We start from the raw sequence: 21855 nt of genomic DNA on the forward strand, positions 1-21855 counted from the left end.
CTACTTTATTTAACCAGTTTCCAGTGGTAAACACTTTTTTGCAGTCTTTTGCCATTAGGATACTCAGTGAAGAGCCCGATATATTTGTCATTTGGCCCATGTATGACTACAGGGTATCTGTGGAGGATAAATCCCTAGATGTGGAATTGCAGGGTCAAAGGGCATGTGCACTTGTGATTTTGATAGATATCACCAACCTGGGCTGGTAGCAGCAGTGTCAGCTTACAGGAGCATCTTTCCTCCCTGCACCCCTTCCGCTGGGCAGGGTTTGATTCAGCACATTTATTGAGTGCTTTCCAGTGCCAGGCTCTGGATACAAAGATAACACTTTCATGTATCAAGTGAAATTGTTACCGTGTGCCAGACAAAAGCACATTATCTGGTAATACAGCCACCCAAGGAGGAAGGTTTTTAGATGAGAAAATTGACGCTCAGGAAGGTTAAATAGTGTGCTGTGGTCACTCACCCAAGCTAGGAAGTTGCGGAGCTGGGATTTAAACCCAGGTTTGAATCCTCTAACACCTGTGCTCTGTGCTCTTAAAGAACACCCTGGCTGCCTCTTGGAAGGAGTAACACATGGTCTTAGAGTCTAACACAGATGAGGAATCAGACTCACAGTAACTGGCCAAAAGAACACATAGCCAGGAAGCTATGGAGTCCCCAGTGGGGACCCACATATGTCTGATCTGAGGCCTCTGGTCTGTACTGAGTTGCCTCCCTTCCTTCTATAGAAAGAGTTTCCAAATCTAATCAGGATTCTGTCAAGAGAACTTTCTCCATCCAGAGCTCCAGTTGCTATAGAGAGCCATAAGTCGTACTGGTTCTTGGTGTGCAATCTATTGGACGTCAGAGGGGCCCATAGAAATAACCCCATTTATTAAGTACCTGTTATGTGCTGTAAGGTGCACTATGTCGTATTTTTAACCCTCACAATAATCCTGCTTGGGAAACATATTATTGTCCCCATTGTCCAGATTAGTGAACTGAGAGTAAGACAGGTCAGATGCTAATAAGGACAGAATCCAAATACAATCTGTTAGACTCAGACACACTCACTCACTCCCTCTGGTGTCCATGGATTTCCCTTGGCTCTCTCTGCCTCTTCCACTTTTCTGTATTGCTTGGTGCCCTCTCCAGATGGTGAATCTGGCTTCTCCACCTCACACTGTCTGCTTTAGAGGAGAGGGCCTATAGCTTCCATTTACCTCATACTCCCCGCCCCTGTCCCCACTATTCAGCACAGGGTAGCAAAGAGTGTGCCGCAATGTGATGCCCGAGGATTGGTTGGTGCTCATTGGCAGTGGCCCCCACTGATATTGCCTCAGAAAGAACCCATCTCCCAATGGTATAACAGGTGCTCTTTGCACACCTGTCATGTGCTCACTGCTCCCATGGGAGAGAAGAGACGTATAAAGTACGGGCCTAGCTCTCAACAACTTAGGTCATGAGACTGCAAGTACCAAAGTCAATGGAAAGGACTACAGGATTAGAAGAGTTCAGAGGAGGGAGGAAGCGTAACATAATTAGAATCGTGGCAAACATTTATTGAGTACTATGGGGTAGGTCTTATGCCCATTTTATAAACAAGGACCCTGAGACTCAGAGTTTAAGTGATCAGCCCAGAGTACACCGCAAATAAGTGTCAGATTTAGGACTCTGAGCCCCTCCATGGCCTCTTAGGGAGAGCACTGTGGGCTCTATGCTGGGTGGCCTGGAGACATTGACTAAGGTTTGTCCAGTGCTGCTTTGTATTCATATATTATCTCATTGAGCCTCTGTTTATGCCAGGAGGTGTAGAGGAGGTCTTCCTCTTACCATGGAAGCTACTGAGGTCTTGACTCCAAATCCCAAGTCCTTTCCACCATCCGTGCCACCTCCACATTTCTGTAGCGGGAGAACACAGGCTCTGCGATCAGACAGAAGGGGATTAGAAGGGGATTCTAACCCCTGTCCTCCATTTTGTGTCTCTAGGATCTTAAGATTTGCAGGTAGAGGCAATTGCAGGTGAAGAACATGCCCTTTGGGAGGCAGGCATACTCTTAAGGGGTGAATGACATAAGGGAGGCATAATAATGCGCCGAAGTTCCTATAGTGCTTTTTTCAAGGAACTTTCAAGTCTTTGGTTTACATGTGAAGAAAGTGATGTGCCCCCAGAGGTAAAGTGACTTGCCCAAGACCACACAGTGAGTTAATAAACAGCAACACTGGGGTTAGAACTCGTGTCTCTTGTCACCTAAGAGAGTTTACTTTTTCCCTATACAATACTGCTCCCCCGCAGGGGTACGGGGGTGCTGGAGGAAGGCCTAGGGATGGGATCATAGCACTTTGGAGCTGGAGAGAGAGCCTTAGAGATCCTCTGGTCCATCCTCCACACTTGACAGATGAGAAGAATGAGGCCAGGGTGATTAACTGACATGTCCAGAGCCAGACATGTCTCTGTCACCACAGAGCAGTAGTAAACCCAGCGTCCTGACACTAAGGTCCCAGGTCCTTTTCATACTACCTTGCAAAACTGGATTCCAAATTGCTTTTTTTCTATGCAAATCTAAACCTCACTCCAAATGCCAGCAGTTTACAATTAGAACAGCTGTTTAGTTTGGGGAGTTTTTTCCCAAACAGAATCTCATTCTCATTTTCTCTCTCTCTCTCAATTCTTATTAAGGATGATATACTAGAAGGGGGAGCAGGGGGGAAGTTCAGTGGAAGACCTTGGTAGAAAAAAGGTAAAAATTGGATAGATTCTCTGAAATCTAGGGAGGTCCTCAAAGCCAGGAAATAACTTAGAGGGCAGCCCCCAGCCTATCCCAGCCAGCTCACCACTGGTCCCGCCCAACTCATAATAGGCCTTCAGAAGACCCAGCCTTCCCTTGGCAGCTGCATCTGGTGAACACCAACGGAAATCCCTGGTATTTTTCTTTGCATGCGACCAACCGTGGAGATGTAGGTCAGGCATTGCTGGCCTGGCAGTTACAACAGCTCTATCTCTACCCCCTGCACCTGCAGCCATGTTTGCTAAGCCCTGTGGGGATGGGAGAAGGATGTTCCCCTCCAAACAGGGATCAAATCCTCAAGGGCCCATGTAGGCGGAGCTGGCTGGGACTTAGGAGGGTGCTGGAAGAGACCATTTGGAATGTGGGGGCTAGGAGGGTGTCTCTGTCTCTTTGCCCCGTAATGTCTAATGCCTGCTGCGGTTAGTAGTAGCAGGGTTGTGGTCCTCTGCTCAGCACAGCTTAGCACCATCATCACTGATGGAGGAGGCTGGGAAGGTCTCAGCTTCACCCTGGGCTCAGCTGGGCCCCTAGGCCTGCACCTGAACCCCCATGCCTGTCTGGTGTTTACGGGATTGAAGCTGCCACCCTTTGGGACCTAGCCTGTTTTCATTTCTGCTCTCAGCTGTCTGGTCTCCGCAGGCCTCACCTACAGGTTTATGCATGCCCGTCCCCCACGATGCAGCCCCACGAGGCTCCTCCTGCCTGGCATACTCCTCTTTGGCCTTTGTTCTCTTCAGCAGAGCTGCCAGTTCTGTGCCTGGCCAAGGGGAGAGCTTTCTTGTCCCCTCAGATAGGCTCTGTTGGTCCATCCTAGCTGTACCCGTCCCGAGATTCAATCTCTCTGCCTGCACTCTGGGGGGCGGGGCTGTGGTTCCAAGGCAGGGAAGGGGCACCTGTGTGGCTGCTCTGGACCGGCCTCTAATGGGCTGGTTGATTTTGTCCTGAGCTTTCTGCTGCCCTAGACTTCGTGTATCTCCTTTGTAAAGATGTGGGACCAAGATCAGTACCTGTACCATTGATCTTTACGGTAACTTATAGTTGATATGCAGATAAACATTTAAGATTTTTAATAGTGTTTTTATTTTATGTTGATTTCCATCTGTGGCAAATGATACTGGTTTTCTATTTATAGTAGTGTTCATAATAATATAAGTTGCCTTTTCATTCCATTTATTCATTTAGCAAATACTTACTGAGTGTCTGCTCTGTGCCAAGCACCGTTCTAGCTACTGGGGATATCTGCCTTCATGGAGTTTACATTCTAAAAAGACAGGGAATGATGGTGGGGGTGGAGGGTGGCTAGGTATCTTTTGGTATTTGTTTGTTTTAATAAAGAGTGATTGGGAAAAGCTTCTCTGAGGAGGAGCCATGTGAGGAGAGACCTGCATGACCTGAAGGAGTAAACCAGGCAACAATCTGTGGTAAGGACATTCTAGACAGAGGGTACAGGTACAGAGACCCCAAGGTGAGAAGGGTGTTCTTGGCATGTTTGAGGAAGAGCAGAGGAGACCAGGGTGGCTGGAACAGAGTGAGCAGAGGAGAGAGTGGTAGAAGACAGAGGTTTGTGTGAGCCATGGCGAGACACTGTGGCTCTTCCTCTGGGTGAGATGGGAAGGCGGGGGAGTGTTTTGACCAGACAGGCTCGGGTCCAACTGCTTTTATTTATTTATTTTTATTTAATTTTTTTAAATTATTTATTTATTTATTTTCGGCTGCATTGGGTCTTCGTTGCTACGTGCGGATTTTCTCTAGTTGCAGTGAGCGGGGGCTACTCTTTGTTGCAGTGCGCAGGCTTCTCATTGCGGTGGCTTCTCTTGTTGTGGAGCACGGGCTCTAGGCACGTGGGCTTCAGTAGTTGTGGTACGTGGGCTCAGTAGTTGTGGCTTGCGGGCTCTAGAGCACAGGCTCAGTAGTTGTGGTGCACGGGCTTAGTTGCTCTGCGGCCTGTGGGATCTTCCCGGACCAGGGCTTGAACCCGTGTCCCCTGCATTGGCAGGTGGATTCTTAACCACTGTGCCACCAGGGAAGCCCTAATTTTTTTTTAATTTTTATTTTTTGACCACGCTGTGTGGCACGCGGGATCCTAGTTCCCCGACCAGGGATCGAACCTGTGCCCCCTGCACCGGGAGCACAGAGTCTTAACCACCAGACCACCAGAGGAAGTCCCCCGACTGCTTTTAGAAGGACCCTTCTGGCTGCTGTGTGAGGGACCAGAGAGGGAAGTAAGAAGCTGGGAGATCAGTAAGGAGGTTGTTATAACAATACAGGCAGAAGATGATGTTGTCTTGGACATGGGGGTGGTGAGAAGTGGTGGGATTTTGGATAAATTCTGAGTATGTATCCAGAGGAATTTGCTGACAGATCAGAGCTAGAGAGGACTTAAGGATCTTGACTCCAAGGTGTTCCAGGCTTCAGTACCTGGACAGATGAAGCTGCTACCATTCAGTAAAAGGGGGAAAGATGCAGAAAGAACAAGTTGGGGGATGGGTTAAGAATTTTCAATACATTTAAGTGTTTAAAAAGTGAGTCAATTGATAGAAAAATGTTAATAATAATCATGACACATGGGTAAGGCCAAAACAGTGACAGCTAAAATTGTGCATAGAGTGGGCCAGATGTGTCTGTGCTTCCTTCCAGTTCTAAAATTCTGCTTTGGTGATTTCAGACCTCTGAGTCTCCCATTCATGAAGAATGGGAACTTGACACTCAGCCTAGAATGTAATGGATGCAGAAGGAATGACAGGAGAGGAATCCCTTAGGCTAGGCTTACCTGTTGTTAATTTGGAAGGACTTGGAAAGTTCTTGCACACATCCTGGCCTCCTAGCATTGCCTCATTCACTCACTCACTGAGCACTTTCTGCCTAGCAGGCCCTGGACACACACAACACAGCTCTAATGCCCCTTCCCTCCCCATAGAAATCAAGCTATCCCCACCCCTACCCTGGGCCTAGCTACTCCATGATCCTGCACATGCCTGGAGGTCAGGTGAGCAAATGGCTTTGATAGCAGAAATGGTTTTGTCTCTTTCTTCATCCCACAGGGTTCCCATAGTTATCAAGCTGGAAAAAAATCCCCTGCCTTTTGTAGATGAGAAACAAGGCCAGAGAAGAAAGCAACTCGCATAGTCCACATCCAATCCATTAGCAAATCCTTTCAGCTCTACTTTTTTTAAAAATTTATTTATTTAATTTTGGCTGCGTTGGGTCTTCGTTGCTGCACGCAGGCTTTCTCTAGTTGTGGTGAGCGGGGGCTACTCTTCGTTGTGGTGCGCAGGCTTCTCGTTGCAGTGGCTTCTCTTGTTGCGGAGCATGGGCTCTAGGTGTGCGGGCTTCAGTAGTTGTGGCGCAAGGGCTCAGTAGTTGTGACTCGCGGGCTCTAGAGCGCAGGCTCAGTAGTTGTGGCGCACGGGCTTAGTTGCTCCGCGGCATGTGGGATCTTCCCGGACCAGGGCTCGAACCTGTGTCCCCTGCATTGGCAGGCGGATTCTTAACCACTGCGCCACCAGGGAAGTCCTCAGCTCTACTTAATAAATTCTGAATCTGACTGCTTCTCTCCAGCTTCCCTGGCACCATCCTGGTTAAGCCACCCTCATGTTTTTCCCAGATGACTGCATCAGCTCCTCACCAGACCTCTTGCTTCCACCCTTACCCCTGGAGATCTCCACCCAGCAACCAGAGGGAGTCTGTTAAAATCAAAGTCAGATCATGTCCCTCCCCTGCTCAGAACCCTGCAGTGTTCCCATGTCACTCGAAGGACAGGCTCAAGTCTTTAAATGGCCTTACAGGCCCTGCACAATCTGGCCCTTGGCTACTGCCAGACCCCACGCTATCATTCTCCCCTCATTCACTCAGCTTCAGCCACACTGACATCTTTCCTGTTCCTGGAGTACCCCAGGTGTGTTCCTGCCTCAGGGCCTGGCACTTGCTCTTCTCTCTGCCTTTCCTCAGATCCTTGCAGTGTCGGTTCCTCATTTCATTCAGGGTTCTGATCAGATGTCACCTCCTAAAGAAGCTTTCCCTGACCAGGGTTTTAATTCTGCCCTCTTCCATGTTTCTCGCTAACCCCTTTCTCTCATTTAGTTTTCTCTTTAGCACTTATCACCATCTGACATTTGTTTGTTGCCTGTCTCTTCCCGTTAAATGATAAACTTATGCAGGTAGGAATTTTCTTCTAATTTAGTCACTGCTTTATCCCCAGCACTTAACATGGTGCCTGGCATTTAGTGGGCTCTTAATAAAGATTTATGGAATGAATGAGTGTCCAGAGCTAAGCAGGGAATCCTCCTACAACCCCACAGGTCAGCCCACAAAGGGGTCATGGTCTGTCTTTAAAAACTCAGCTAACAGCTCCACCAAAGCTTTTTGGCATGGCTTTTGTTTCCAAGATAATGACCAGGGGGAGGGAGGGACTCTGCAAGGACTGACCTTGCAGGGGCTGAGTTGGGGGGCAGTGGGGAAGCACAGAGCAGCCATCCGCATACCTCTGTCCTTCCCACCCCCAAGGCACCCCCGGGGGGAACCAAGAGACATGCCTCTGCCCTGTCCTCAAAGTCATCTCTGATGCAAGGCCCAAGATTCTCAGTAAGTAGTGGGCAGTGGGTGGGTGAAAGGGGAAGGAAGGAAGAGCTTAGTCACATCCTTCTGCATCTGTCCTATTGCGCTGGCAGATCTAACGAGCTGTGGAGTCAGACACCCTCACTTGGTAACCAGAGATCTCAGGCAAAGTCTCCTCAGCTCTCTGAGCCTTAGTTTCCTCGTTGGTAAAATGATGGGGACAACACCTACTTGGAAGATTTTGAGAATTCAAGCAGAGGCTGAGTCAGTATGAGCTGTTTTTGGGGGTTTTTTGTTGTTTTTTGGGGTTTTTTTTGTTTGTTTGTAGCTATAAATAATGAGAATACCACATGAGAAGCACAAATGGAGCCATTCATTTTTAGCTATAAAAAAATAACAGCTAACATTTATTGAGCACTTTCCATGGGCCATTTAATTCTTGCTGCTAATCCTGTGATGTAAGGACAGCGTTCTCACTTTGTAGACAGGCCCCTGGGCTTGGAAAGGAAAGGTAAAGTCTTGCCCCAGGTCCCACAAGTAGACAGTCACAGAGCTGGGCTTGGAACCCGCACTTTTGTGCGCCAGGGGTCAAGAGGCCTTGCGGGGGAGTCCCTTCACCTCGTCAGGTCTCAGTTTTCCATCTGTTTAGGGTGGGGGTTGAGCTAGACATCTCTGTGAACCACAGGTCATGCCACATCAGGTGGGACAGTGAGTTACTTCTGGGCTTGCCTGGTGATGGTGGTGGTGATCTTCTGCAGTTTGTTGGTGCTGTGGGCACTGACCGTGAACAGCAAACCTCCAGGTGGCCCCTCCTCAGCGTCATGGCTACAAGAGTACTTCAGCTCTCCTGGCACCGTCTCAGGCATCTTGCTGTTCTGTACCTTGAGGGGGCTGGTGGACTGGGGTGAAGATGAAACGGGGAGACTAGAAGGAACCAGAATGTAGGAAATGCACCCTGAGGGAGCCTTCAGCTCTGAGGTTTTGGTTACAAGGGTGTGTGCGTGACCATTCGTATGTGGTGGGGGCTGCAGGGATTTGCTCCCGTCCCCAAATCCTCCAGAGCCGTTGCCTTCTGCTGTGGAATTCCAAACATTTCCCATCAGATAAAGGTGGCTGAAAATACCCGGGACTTGTCTGGACTAGTTGGAGGCGGTGCTGGGGTGAGGAGGTTGAGGCCACTGGGGCGCAGCCCGGCAAGGTCTGGCCCTCTGAGGAGCTGGCCCTGGTCACAGACATGCCCATTGCCCTTTACCCCTGGAATCTGCAGGTTTGAGGGCAAGGCTCAGCAGGCTTTAAAGTGGAGGCAACAAGTTCTTCTACTCCAGAATGTTGCCTCTCACCTTCTGCACTAAATTATTGGATCTTTTGGAAACCCTGAGAGAGAACACAGGTAGTCACTTACTTGCCCGTGTGTGAATTATTTTCATCCTCCTCATGCTGCAGCACTGGTAAGAGTCCTTTGAGATGATCCCCTTCATTTTACAGATGAGGAAAGTCCCAGACTTTCCCAGCATCCCAGACAGCGGAATGGACTCACCCCAAGCAAGCCAGTGACAGAGCTAGGACACGAAACCCACACCTGCTGATGCTCAGCCCATTGCTCTTTTTTTCACAGCATGCAGCATTGATCAGCACCAGATGAGGGAGTGGGGGCAGCTCTGGGCAGAAAGGAGGAGGGAGTGGCTGCTTTGGACCATGGAGTATTTGGAGGCACAGACCCCAGAAAGCAGCAGAGTTTTAGGGAGGGGTTGGCCCCAGAGACCAAGCCCCTGTTCCTTTTGTAGATTGCTACCCTAGTCCCTCCTGCCTGTTGCCTCAACACAATGCAGAAGATGCCTTTTCCAGAACTTTCTCATGAGCCTGGGAGAACTTGGTGTCTGGGGAGCCCCAGGTACCCTGCCCAATCACCTGGTGCCTTGGGGCCTCCTCCTAGTTTTGCCAGGCAATGAGGGTGGGGATGAAGAGAGAGGGAACTGGCCTGCTTCCCTTCCCACCAGTCAGCCGTACTCATCAGCACCTTCTCTGGGCCCAGCGCTGGGCTAGGCCTGGGGGACAGAGCTCATGGTCAGAAATGAGCAGCTCAGCAAACTGGTGAGAGAGCCGAAGGAGACTTGGAAGGGGAGAGCAGGAGGCCTCCTTGAGGAAGTGGCCTGTAGGTTAAGACCTAAGAGATAAGCAGGAGAGAGTTCGGCATAGGGACCAACATGAGCAAAGGTCCTGAGGCCGAACAGAACATGGCATGTGAGGAATAAGCAGCCTGGCCCTAGACAAAGCTAAGGAAACCCTGCAGACCATGGAGAAAGCTCTAAGACTCAAGCTGAGCCTTGGTCTAATAATAAGAGCAGTATAATAGCTGACATTTACTTAAAGTCTACTATGTGTCACGTATAGTTCTAAGCCCTTTATATGTATTACTATTGAATTTTCACAATGTTCTTGTGAAATAAGTACATTTTTAATCCCCATGTTATAGATGAGGTCCAAAGCTAAACATCTTAGTCTAATTGCAAGACTTTTGGGGTACCTGCCTATTCTTTGCTCTGGCAGCCCAGTTTGGTGGAGAAAAAGAAGTTAATTTGTCACCAACCTTGGCCTCATCCGGATAGCACTGCCATTTTACAAATGAGGAAGCTGATACTCAGAGAGCAGCAGGACCTGGTCCAGGGCAAGGCTGGCATAGCTTCCTCTGCCAGCTCATGTTGCCTTCTTGGGTAGCCCTTGGGACAGAGTTGGAGGAGAGCAGCAGAGGAGAGAGAACCAGAACTAAGGCCCAGCCATGGCAGGAGGTAGAGGGAAAGAGGCAAAAGTTTTCCAGGAGAGCTGATCAAAGGGAAAACTTTTCCAAAAGAGCTGTCCAAAGATGAAATGCTCCACACAGGAGGGAAGGAGCCCCTTCTCACAAGTGTGTAAGCAGAGAATGCCCTGGAGATACTCCATGAGTATGGACCATCTGGAGTGAAACAGACCTACTATACGAGATACCCATCCAACCTTCCATGTGATGCTCAAGCTCGCCCCTAACTCATCTGGATCTGGATGCTCCACCTTTCTTTTTGTTTTTTTCCTTTCAGTTTTATTGAAATATATTTGACATACAGTACTGTATAAGTTTAAAAGGTTTATAGCATAAAGATTTGATTTACATACATCATAAAGTGATTACTACAGTAAGTTTAGTGAACATCTGTCATCTCGTATAGGTACAAAATCAAATAGAAAAAAAATTTTTTTTCTTATGATGAGAACTCTTAGGATTTATTCTCTTAAAAACTTTAATATATAACATACAGCAGTGTTAATTACATTTATCATGTTGTACATTACATCCCTAGTACTAATTTATCTTATAATTGGAAGTTTGTACCTTTTGACCACCTTCTTCCTTACCCCTCCCCTCACCTCCCCCCGGCCCCTGCCTCTGGTAACCACAAATCTGATCTCTTTTTCTATGAGTTTGTTTGTTTGTTTTTTAAGTATAATTGACCTACAATGCTATATTAGTTCCTGCTATACAACGAAGTGATTCGGTATTTCTATACAATTCAAACCGATCACCACAGTAAGTCTAGTTAAGATAAGTCACCATACAAAGATACTATATAGTTACTGACTATATTCCCCATGCTGTACATTTCATACCCGAGACTCATTTATTTTGCAACTGGAAGTTTATATCTCTTAATCTCCCTCACCTATTTCTTTCCTCCCCCGAGCCCCCTCCCCTCTGTCAGACACCTGTTCTCTGTATCTATAACTCTGTTTATGTCTTGTTATGTTTGTTCATTTGTTTTGTTTTGACTGAGATTCCACATATAAGTGAAATCATATAGAATTTGCCTTTCTCTGACTTATTTCACTAAGCATAATACCCTCTAGGTCCCTCCATGTTGTCACAAATGGCAAGACTTCATTCTTTTTTATGGGTAATATTCTGTTGCGTGTGTGTGTGTGTATCATCTTCTTTATCCATTCATCTGTTAATGGGCACTTCGGTTGCTTCCATATCTTGGCTATTGCAAATAATGCTGCAGTGAACATATGGGTGCATATATCTTTTCTAATTAGTGTTTTTGTTTTCTTCAGATAAATATGCAGGGAGTGGTATTGCTGGATCATATGGTAGTTCTAGTTTTAATTTTCTAAGGAATCTCCATACTGTTTTCCATAGTGGCTGCACCAGTTTACATTCCCACCAGCAGTGCATGAGGGTTCCCTTTTCTCCACGTCCCCACCAACAGTTGTTATTTGTTGCCTTTTCGATAATAACCATTCTGACAGGTGTGAAGTGATATCTCATTGTGGTTTTGGTTTGCATTTCCCAATGTTTTGTGATGTTGAGCATCTTTTCATGTGCCTGTTGGCCATCTGTATGTCTTCCTTGGAAAAATGTCTATTCAGATCCTCTGCCCATTTTGTAATCTGGTTATTTGTTTTTTTGAGTTGTATGAATTCTTTGTATATTTTGGATATTAACTGATTATCGGCTATATCATTTGCAGATATCGTCTCCCATTCAATAGGTGGCCTTTTAGTTTTGTTGATAGTTTCCTTCACCATGCAAAAGCTTTTTAGTTTAATGTACTCCCATTTGTTTATTTTTGCTTTTGTTTCCCTTGCCTCAGGGGACATATCCAAAAAACATTACAAATCAAAGAACATACCACCTATGTTTTCTTCTAGGAGTTTTATGGTTTCAGGTCTTACATTTAAGTCTTTAATCCATTTTGAATTTATTTTTGTGCATGGTGTGAGAAAATCATCCAGTTTGACTCTTTTGTATGTAGTTGTCCAGTTTTCCCAGTGACATTTGTTGCAGAGGCTGTCTTTCCCTGTTGTATCTTCTTGCCTCCTTTGTCATAGATTAATTGCCCATATAAGTGTGGGTTCATTTCTGGTCTCTCTGTTCTGTTCCATTGATCTATGTGTCTGTTTCTGTGTTGGTACCATACTGTTTTGATTACTGTAGCTTTGTAATATAGTTTGAAATCAGAGAGAATGATACCTCCAGCTTTGTTCTTTTTTCTCAAGATTGTTTTGGCTATTGGGGGTCTTTTGTGTTTCCATACAAATTTTATGATTATTTGTTCTTGTTCTGTGAAAAATGCCATTAGTATTTTGATAGAGATTGCACTGAATCTGTAGATTTGCACTCCACCTTTCTGAACCTCATCTGGGAAGTGAGGATGAGTTAGGGGTGAGCTTGAGCATCACATGGAAGGTTGGATGGGTATCTTGTAAGGTCACTTTTGAGTCTCTGACTCTGTTTCAAGGGTGAACCTTGGTCCTTCTCACCCTGGACACTGGGAGAGGAATGAAAGGCTGTGGCCATCTACTCATGAAAGAATAGGGAGTTAGTTACCAAGGATGAGATGAGAGAGGATTGAGATGAGGGGAGTTCTCAGACTGCCAGGGAATGAATGCTTATGAGCAGATAGCAGCTGCCCAGGAGCCATTAAGCATTTGAGCTCTGGAGCCAGACTGCCTGAATTCAAATCCCTACTCTGCGATTTATAACTGTATGGCCTTGGGAGGTCATTTGACCTCTCCGTGCCTGTTTCCTCATCTGTAACATGGAGAGTAATGATAGCACTTACTTCATGGGGTTATTATGAGGATTAAGTGAATTTGCATACATGACGAAGCTCTTAGCACCATGCCTGGTGCATGGTAGGTGCTTGGTAAAGAGCAGTCATCACTCCCTGGGAAGGTGGTCGAGAGCCCCAAAATGAGCATCTGTGCCCCCAGTAAATGATTTTCTGAATTATCTCTCTCTGCCTCCAAGACTAGCACTCCACTTCTGAGCTGAGGAGGTGGAGAGCCCACGCTCGCACTGCTGGGCGCGATAGCTTTCTCAATTCCCCAGCGGAGGTGTTATCTCCTCCCGGCACAACCACTTCCTTTTCTGAGAAGTAAGCACATCTGTCAGGCTTAGCTTCTTAGAACTAATGGTGGGGGAGGAGGCGGGGGAGGAGAGGCTGGCAGCTGACAGGGGCAGACTTAGAGAAAGATTAACACGAAGTTTGCTGTGAGGATGCTCCAAATATTACCTACAGCCCGGATGGCTTGGGCCCCCCATGCCACCCTCCTCAACCAGTAACACCAAGGTCACCTTGCTTTACCAAGTGCTTTCATCCCCTGGTCTCACCAGCACTGCCTTGTGAGGTCAAAGCAGGAGAAACTAAGGCTCAGAAGTAGAGCAGCCTGCCGTGCCGCCCACAGCTGGGCTGGCTAGACTGAGGTGTCAGCCCAGCAATCTGGCAACCCATGTCTTTGCCCTGCCCCACTGAGCCGCCTCTCTGAGTTGCCCACATCCAGGCCCGTGTTCCCCAGGGTAGAGGAGAGAGGCTGTGTTCCTGTCACATTGCTGAGGCCAACAGCTCCCCCAAGAAAGCCAAGGGAAGTGGATTCCAACCACAAACCTCACTTCTTCCGAGTCTCCGCCTGCTGCTCCCTGCCAAGAGAGTGATAAGACCTCTTCGTTTGCCCCACCACCCACCTTCCTGCCATCTCCTTGGGATCTCCTAGCAAGGCCTCATTTGTCTATTCAGCCGGCATTTTTCAGCCTCTCCCCCAGGGAAACTGAGGCCAGGAGCAGAAAGTGACTCCCGGCCTGCCCCTGCAGGGCTGTGGTGAGGCCGGGTAAGGTACAGTGTTGACGTCCCTGGCACTTTCCCTGGGCTGCTAGGAGCCCCTTCCTCTTCTCCACCTACCTCTTTCCTGAAATAACCAAGCAGGAAGGAAGCAGTGGGCCTGGGCCCTCCAGAGTCACCCTAAAGGAAGGAAGGGCCCGTCTGGCAGAGGTGCTTGTTCTCCACTGAAGCCAGGACGGAAGGGTTTCACTTTCTCTCCTCGCCTTCGTCACATCCTTTTCCTGTGGCACCCAGTTCCCCTCAGCTGGCTAGGGGCCAGAACTCATTCATTCAGCTGGTGGCCTCAGGCCACCTTCCTCCTCCTAGAGGGACTCAGGGCTATAGGCTTGGCCCAGAATATGAACTGGCTTCTCTACTTATCCACTTGGGACAGGTCTCTCAGTATCTCTGAGCCTCGGCTTACCTGGGCTTAGAGTGAGGACCTCCTTCAGTAACAGAAGTGCATGCACCTGGCCCATGATGGGGCCTTGAGGCGAATTATCCTTTTGAAAGTGAGCAGAGTGCTGTGTAGAGGTTAGGAGCAAAGGCACTGGAGCCAGATGGTTGGTGCAGGCAACCCAGCCATGTCACCAGGTCACTGTGTGACCTTGGGCAAGTCACACATCATCTATGGGCCTCGGGTCCATCAGCTGTATGCTGGGTTAATAGTAGTACCCACTGGCTGACAGAGCGTAGAGACAGTTAAGTAAACTAATCCACAGAAAGGGCCAAGAAGAGTGTCTTGCAAGGTAAGTGCTCGGGAAAAGTCAGCCACTGCTGCCGCCACTGAAGAGGCTAGTTCTCTGTGGGTGGAGACAGCAGGGACCCAAGATGGCAGGATTGGACATCAGAATGAGCAGGAAGCCATCAAATCCCAGTCCTACCACTTCCTAGATAGAGCTTGTGGGGAAACGCTGAAGCCTCCATCTTCACGTCTGTAGAATGAGGCTCTGATAAATGTTCTGAGGATTAACTGAAAGTAGTCATTCACTTGTTCATCTCAAATAGGTTCATTTAGAACGGCACCTGCTATGTTCCAGGTATAGCACCAGGTTCTTGAGGTACAAGTGACAAAAACTACATGCAGTCTAGTGGGGGAGACAGGACAAAAAACAATCACTCAAGTGAATGTGATTGTGATTGTGCAGGGAGTATGGCCTCCTTGGAGTAAAGTGCTTTAGCTCAGTCCCTGGCACAGGTAAAACATTCAGCTGTGTGATAAAGGTCAGCTGTCATAATAACAGATATTTTATTGTTATTTAAAAAGTGAGAACACTATGGGCTGGAGAATCGAAGTAACCTGCTCAAAGTCACACTGCTAGGAAGAAGCATGGAGACGTGGGAGGTGAGAGAGGAGAAGGGTGGGGAGTGGAGGACTGACTGGATTCAAGCAGGAACTGCGCTCCAGCCCCTGGCAGGGCGGGTAGTCCGCTGGCACTTGGGCCACTGCCCCAGGGGCACTGCTGTTCCAGCCTTTCTCCTGACTTCTCCAGGGTTGCAGGGGGCCGCAGGATAACCTGCATTGTGCAGTTGGCTGTCTCTGGACAGAGATCTAGCTGAAGCCAGTCTGTGCCTGTCTGGATGGACCCCTGGCTTCAGACATGGGTCCTTGGTCCCTGCCTGCACTGAGCCCCCAGACTGATGGGCGAGACCGACATACAGAGGGCCTCAACCTAGGGACGCCCCTGCCTCTCCTTCCTGCCTCAGGGCCTTTGCACCTGTTGCTTCCGGTGGAACATGCTCTTTTTCACCTGAGATTTTTAATCCTCCCTTGGCCACTGCCACCTAGTCATTCAGGTCTCAGTTTAAACCTCACTTCCCCAGAGAGGCCTTTTCTGGCCACTCCACCTACATCAGTCCCCTGGTGTTCTTTATCACCTGCCCAGGACTTACTGTCTTCAAAACCTCATCATATCTGAAATTGTCTTGCTTCTTATTCTCTCTGCTTCCCACTAGGACAGTGTTTCTCAACCTTTTTCTCTCTTCATCACTTCCCACGAAGGAGTCCTTTTAGACATGTTTGTCCTAATTGCCCTGCCGTGACTCTGAATACCACAGCTGTACTGTGATCCCTTTCTGTGCTATACCCCCCACCCCCCACCGATGGAGAATGCATGGACTAGAACGTAAGCTCCGTGAAAGTGGGAACCTTATTTGTCTTGTCCACTGCTGTGTCTCCAGTACTGGGCCCGGAGCATGGTAGGCACTCAGTAGTTAACGGTGTGAACGAAGGTCCGAAAACTCTGGGAGCACAAAGGAGACATTCCTCGTGGAGTTGAAGGAGGGATAAATAGGGACATCTTCTCGGAAGACAGGACTCCAAAGTGGAGTCGTGTAAGCTGAGTAGGGTTGGCTGACTGAGGAAGGGAGGTGTGGGGAGGGTGACCAGTTAGAGGACACAGTGCTGGCAAAGGCACAGGGGCATGAAACGCTCCGGAGTGTGGGGCTGGGCCATTCCACGCATGTGGCCAGGACTGTTGGAGGGAGGACCTTGAAAGTGGCCCCCGCCTTAGCTTCTCCTGGGGACCCTGGTTCTTGTCTCGCCACTCTGAAGGGCCCCGATGCTAGAGGGTTGAGTCCAAGCCCACAAACAGGCTGTTTGAAACTGTAGAGTGCGCGAATGTGTTGGCCTTGTTGACTTGGGGGTCTGCCAGCCTAGGAGTCCACGGTTCTCCCATGGAGGTCATTAGCCACTGCCTGTCCCCAGTGGTCCTGAAAACCCCTCATGGATCCCATGGTAGTGGTCACAGCTACAAAGAGAAACTTGCCCCACTTTTGCCCTAACCCACGCTGAGGATGGGTCTCCTGAAAGCCTCTGTGACATCAGAGACCTCCCTACAGCCCACTCTTACGTCTGACGCCCTGTCCACCACGCCAGCTCTGGCTCGCAGCAGTGGGGGCTTATCTCTGCTTTTCCAGACCAGGGCAGCTCCGCAATCCTGTTTATTTATCCAGAGCAGGCGCCCGCTGAGAAAATGGCTGTGTTTGTTTCCAAGTGTGTCGTGTGAACCGTGGGCTAAATATACCCACACCACTGCCTCCCCGGCACCCGCCCTGGAACAGCACGCCCCGTTTTGCTCTTGCTCTCTCTGCAAAAGCAATCCCAGAATCCTCTCTCCCCCCTCCCTAGGAGAAGGAGCTTCTGAAATGGAGATGAAGGTTGTCCAACCGCGAATGCATGGGGCGGGTGGGGGGGGGGCGCCGGCTGGGCATATCAGAGCCTTGTCTCCGTGGCACCGACAGGAGAATGTTCCCGCCACCCTAGAATAACTGTTCCTGGACAGTGAGTGCTTTGTGCCTTGCAGGGGCAGGGCCTGTTTACTCCAGCTCAGCCTCAGAGCCGAAAATTTCCTGTGGCTGCCAGCCCTCTACTTCAGGAAAGTTCCCATCGAGGGAGCCAGGCCTCTCCCGCTTTGGCTGCAACCCAATGTCCCTGGTTTCTTGTGGGACATTTGGCCCCTTGGGATAACCCAGAGCCTTCTGGCCATGGCCTCCCTCTCCCATGCTCCCCACAGCCCGGGACTCTCCCTCATCACATCAATCTTTTTCGTGACTTCACCTGGGCCTACTTCACTTGGGACCAGAAAAATTTTAATTCCTGTAAGAATTTTCTGGTCTGCCAACACCCATGGAGGCTAACCAGGATGAAGGCCGAAGAGTAAGGACGCTGGCGGCCGCCACTGCCACCCCTGCCCTCCTCTCCCCAGACCCAGCGCTCCACCTCCACCGCAGCCCCCCACATAGGGAAGTGTCCTGCTGTAGCAGCACTTGGGTTGGGGCCAGGCAGTCCTGGGTTTTGATCCTAGCTCTGCCACCTGTTAGCTGGGTGACCCCAGGCAAGGTCTTTCTGACTCTAAACCTCAGTTGTTTCACCTGTGAAATGGGGCTCAGATCGCTACATCTGGGGATTCTGATGAAGGTGAAGTGGAATGACAATGTCTGGCACTTAGAAGACATGTAAGACCTTTGTTCTACTCATGTACTTATTGAGCACCAACTATGTACCAGACACTGTTCTGATATATAGAAACAAGACAGGCTGTCTGCCTCATCAAGCCATGACTATTGCAGGAGACAAATCAAAACAAAGACCAAGGGTAGGCTCTGCTTCTGAAAAGTGCTGAGAAGGACAATAAAGCAAGGTAAGGGGATAGGTAGAGAGAGATCAGGGTGGTGGGTACCATTTTAGACAGGGTGGCCAGGGAAGGCGTCTCTGAGGAGATCGCATTTGAGCAGAGTTAGGAGTGAAATGAGGGAGCCTGGGGTCAAGTGCTCCAGGCAGCAAGGGCAGCAGGTCCTGAGCTCAGCGGATGTACAAGAAACAGCAAGGAGGCCAGTGCGACTAGAATGCAGTGTGCAGTGGGGAGGGGCCGGGTCCTACCGGACCTCGCTGGGACCTCGCTGGCCGTGGTGAGGACTTGATTCCGTGTGTGAGGGGGAGCCTTGGAGAGCTTGAGATGGTGGAGTGACATGGTCTGGATGGTGGGGTTTTCCCCACCTGCCTGCCTTCCCCTCCCAATGCCTTTTCCCCTGTAGATGGTGAGCTTTCTGGAAGGGCTCTGGCTCATGCATCACTGCTACCTCCCTAATGGCTTAATAAATGTTACAGATTCTTTGAGTCAAGGTGGCAGCTCAGTGCGCATGGCCCTCTGCCAGGTACCAGGGATATAAACAGACATGACGCTGGCTTTCTAAGTGCAAGGGAAAGCTGTTGGTGTGCCACAATCTGACCTATGTTTTAAAAAATCTTCTTGGCGTGGAGTTAAGGGGATGTCATCAAGACTAGAAGTAGGGCCCAGCAGATATCACAGTGAGCAAACTGGCCGGGTGGGACCTGGGGCCAACCAGAAACGGCAGGCGCTGTCTGAGGGAGCCGCCTGGTGGCTCAACCAGTCGGGCCCAGGTAGAGGTGTGGACCCACGATGTGAGTTCTTGGTGGAGAGGCAAGAACACAGTCTCTGGAACCAGCCAGTGATCTGTTCCCTCCCTAGGCACACAAAGCACACTGATTTCTAGGCGCCAGGCACCAGGTTTGGATTCTGGTTCCACCACAGAGTTGGGTGACCTGATCAAGTCCTTCAGTGCTCAGAGGCCAGGCTTCCTGGTCTGCCAGTGGGGAGAGACAGCATTGCTGAGAGGGTTAAAGGACAAATCGGGTGCGAAGCACACTCATTAAAGGGTGCTCCAAGCTCCCCTCTCCCTGCGCCACAGGCTGACTCCACCCCAGGCTGGGTCGTTTAACCCGCTGCCCCGCCTTCCCGGTGTCACGTGCTTCCCTCCTGACTAGCTTCAGGGAGAGGGCTGTTGCTCACCTCCTCCTGGGCCCAGGGTCACGCCCCCTGGGGTGGGGGACAGGGCCTCATAGACCCCATCCCAGTCCTGCATTGTTGTTACCCTCTCTACTCTGCCCTGCTCTGCCCACCCATCAGCCTGCCCTGGTCAGAGGCTCCCTCCAGATCTGCTCTGCTCCTGAACCACTCTGGGAATTGAGCCCTGGCTCTTTTCTCTCCCTCCCTCCCTCTGTTGCAGCAGTGGAAAGGCCGAGGCCTGGTGGTTCTGCACCACCCTTGGGCTCAACTCCAGGCTCCTCCGAGGCTTCCAGACCACACGTGGTCTAGCTCTCGCTCACCCCTGCACGCTCATCTCCCTTCTCCCCTCCTCTCCACCCTGCTCCAGCCCCCTGACCTCCTGTCAGTTCCTTGCCCCTGCCCATCTCTTTCCCACCTCAGGTTCTGAGGTACTACTTCCTAGCTGTCTGACCTTGGACAAAACTCTTTCCCCACTCTGCACCTGTTTTCTCAGCAATAAAATGGGTTGGTTATCCCCAACCGAGGGTCAGGAAGAAGGGCAGCCCTTAACCCTTTATCTAGCCCAGAGTGGGCATGGATGGCTACAGTTTTTCATTTCACCAAGGCCATCGCATGCAGATGGTCCCCTTTGTCCCAGCCACATTACTGTTGAGGACTCAAACAGCATGTTCCCTTCTCTTCTGTCTCCCTGCAGGACACTTTCGTGGAACTCTACGGGAACAATGCAGCAGCCGAGAGCCGGAAGGGCCAGGAGCGCTTCAACCGCTGGTTCCTGACGGGCATGACTGTGGCTGGCGTGGTTCTGCTGGGCTCGCTCTTCAGTCGGAAATGACCAGACGCTGACCACCCACTCACCCGCCACCCCCATCCTGCCCTCACCACACCCTCCGTCCAGCCACCATCGCCACCAGGAGAACCACTACATGCAGCCCACGGCCACCCACACATCACAGGGTTGGGCCTAGACCTGGTCCCCCGCAGTTAGTTTTCTAGAATTTACCATGCTTCTGTGAAAGCCACCTTCCCCGACACCTCAGTTCTCCCGGCCTCAAAACCCACAAAATTTCCCCAGAATCTGCCCCGTGGAAGCTCATAGGTTTGGGGGGAATTGTGACTGGGGGCTGGAGTGCCCTGCCTGATTGGTGGAACCCCTGCCCCCTTAGCCTCCCTGAGGATGCTTTCCTGCCAGGGAGCTGGAAAGTTTTCTGACCCTTTTCCCCAGAAAGAGAGACTAGATTGCCTTCATTTTGATGTGTGTGGCCTCAGAATTGATCATTTCCTGTCTCTCCCTCCTCCCGGACCTGGGCTCCCCTTCCATTTTTCCCCACCCTCCAAGCTTAGGGGCCACTTCTGACTAATTAGGGATTCAGGCTGCTTGGCATAAAGAAACAAGGACCAGGACCCCCTCCCCACCTTTGGCCTGGCCAAAGTCCCTACCCTCAATCCCAGTGTCCTCTAGAGGCCTCTGGCTAGAGGCCAGCCCCACCTGGGATGGGGGAGCTGTAGCTGCAGGAAGCACCCCATGCCAAAGCTCGGGTGGCCCTTGCAGTTGAGCACCACCCCAGTTCCCTTCCCCTTCCCCGGCTCCCATGACCATGACTGAGGAACCGACTGGGCCCAAGATAGGTGCCCCAGAGCTGTTTATGGCCTCAGCTGCCTCGCTTCCTGCAAGGAGATCGTCCTGTGGCACCTTTGCCTTGGGCTGCTGCCCATGGGGTTCAGGGGCCTCCGCCCAGAGGTGAGGGGGAGCCACGGGGAACAGCTGTGGGAGCCCTGGGGTCTTCCCTACCTCAGGCAGGAAGGGCAGGAAAGAGAGCCTTGTGCGTGGGGTGGAGGTAGGGCTGGCTGGAGGGGCCAGTCCTGCCTAGCCTGAACGATTTGTGCCCCACCCCTGTTCAGCCTGGGCAGCCGGGCTGCCAAGGTCGGGGTGGCCTGGCCGGGAGCTCTTCAGGCCTCCTTCTCTCCTCTGCTCCACCCATGGCCTGTCTCATCCCTGGGGGTCCTGGCCTAGCCCTGGCCACCCCGGGCTCTCTGCTGTACATATTTGAGACTAATTTTTATTCCTTGTGAAGATGATATACTATTTTTGTTAAGCGTGTCTGTATTTATGTGTGAGGAGCTGCTGGCTTGCTGTGCGTGTGCACGTGGAGAGCTGGTGCCCGGAGATTGAACGGCCTGATGCTCCCTCCCCTGCCCTGGTCCGGGGAAGCCAGCCGGGGGTCCTGGCTCCTGAGGGGCACCTGTCCCTCCCCCAACCCCCACCCCACACTTGTTCCAGCTCTTTGAAATAGTCTGTGTGAAAGTGAAGGTGCAGTTCAGTAATAAACTGTGTTGACTCGGTGAACAAAGGGCCTGGGCTCTTGTGTGCTCCAGGACAGGGAAAGGAGGGGATGCTTGGCTGGCAGAGGGGCTGCAGGAGAGCTGGGTACCGGTGCTGGCTCTGCTGCTCTTAGGGGAGGACCTTGGACAAGTCCCTTCCTTCCTCTGGGCCTGAATTTCTCCACCTGTACACTGGGTTTTTATTGAGCACCTGCTGTGTGCTGGGCACTGGGGCTGTGTGTTAACAGGACAGACACAGTCCCAGCCCTCAGG

General features: G+C 50.5%; 1 protein-coding gene across 7 annotated transcripts in view; it reads left to right on the plus strand.

Moving 5' to 3' along the window:
• Positions 1-21611, plus strand: part of BCL2L1 (BCL2 like 1) — a 51856-nt gene extending 30245 nt beyond the window's left edge. For all 7 annotated transcript variants that reach the window (XM_082432249.1, XM_082432251.1, XM_082432250.1 and 4 more), the window contains exon 3: positions 19958-21611. In XM_082432249.1, the coding sequence (XP_082288375.1) occupies positions 19958-20095 (138 nt within the window). In that variant the 3' untranslated portion in view covers positions 20096-21611. The remainder of the gene's footprint in view (positions 1-19957) is intronic.
• Positions 21612-21855: the final 244 nt, after the last annotated feature.

This window comes from Balaenoptera physalus, assembly GCF_965194825.1.
Source record: "Balaenoptera physalus genome assembly, chromosome: 16".
Taxonomy (NCBI): domain Eukaryota; kingdom Metazoa; phylum Chordata; class Mammalia; order Artiodactyla; family Balaenopteridae; genus Balaenoptera; species Balaenoptera physalus.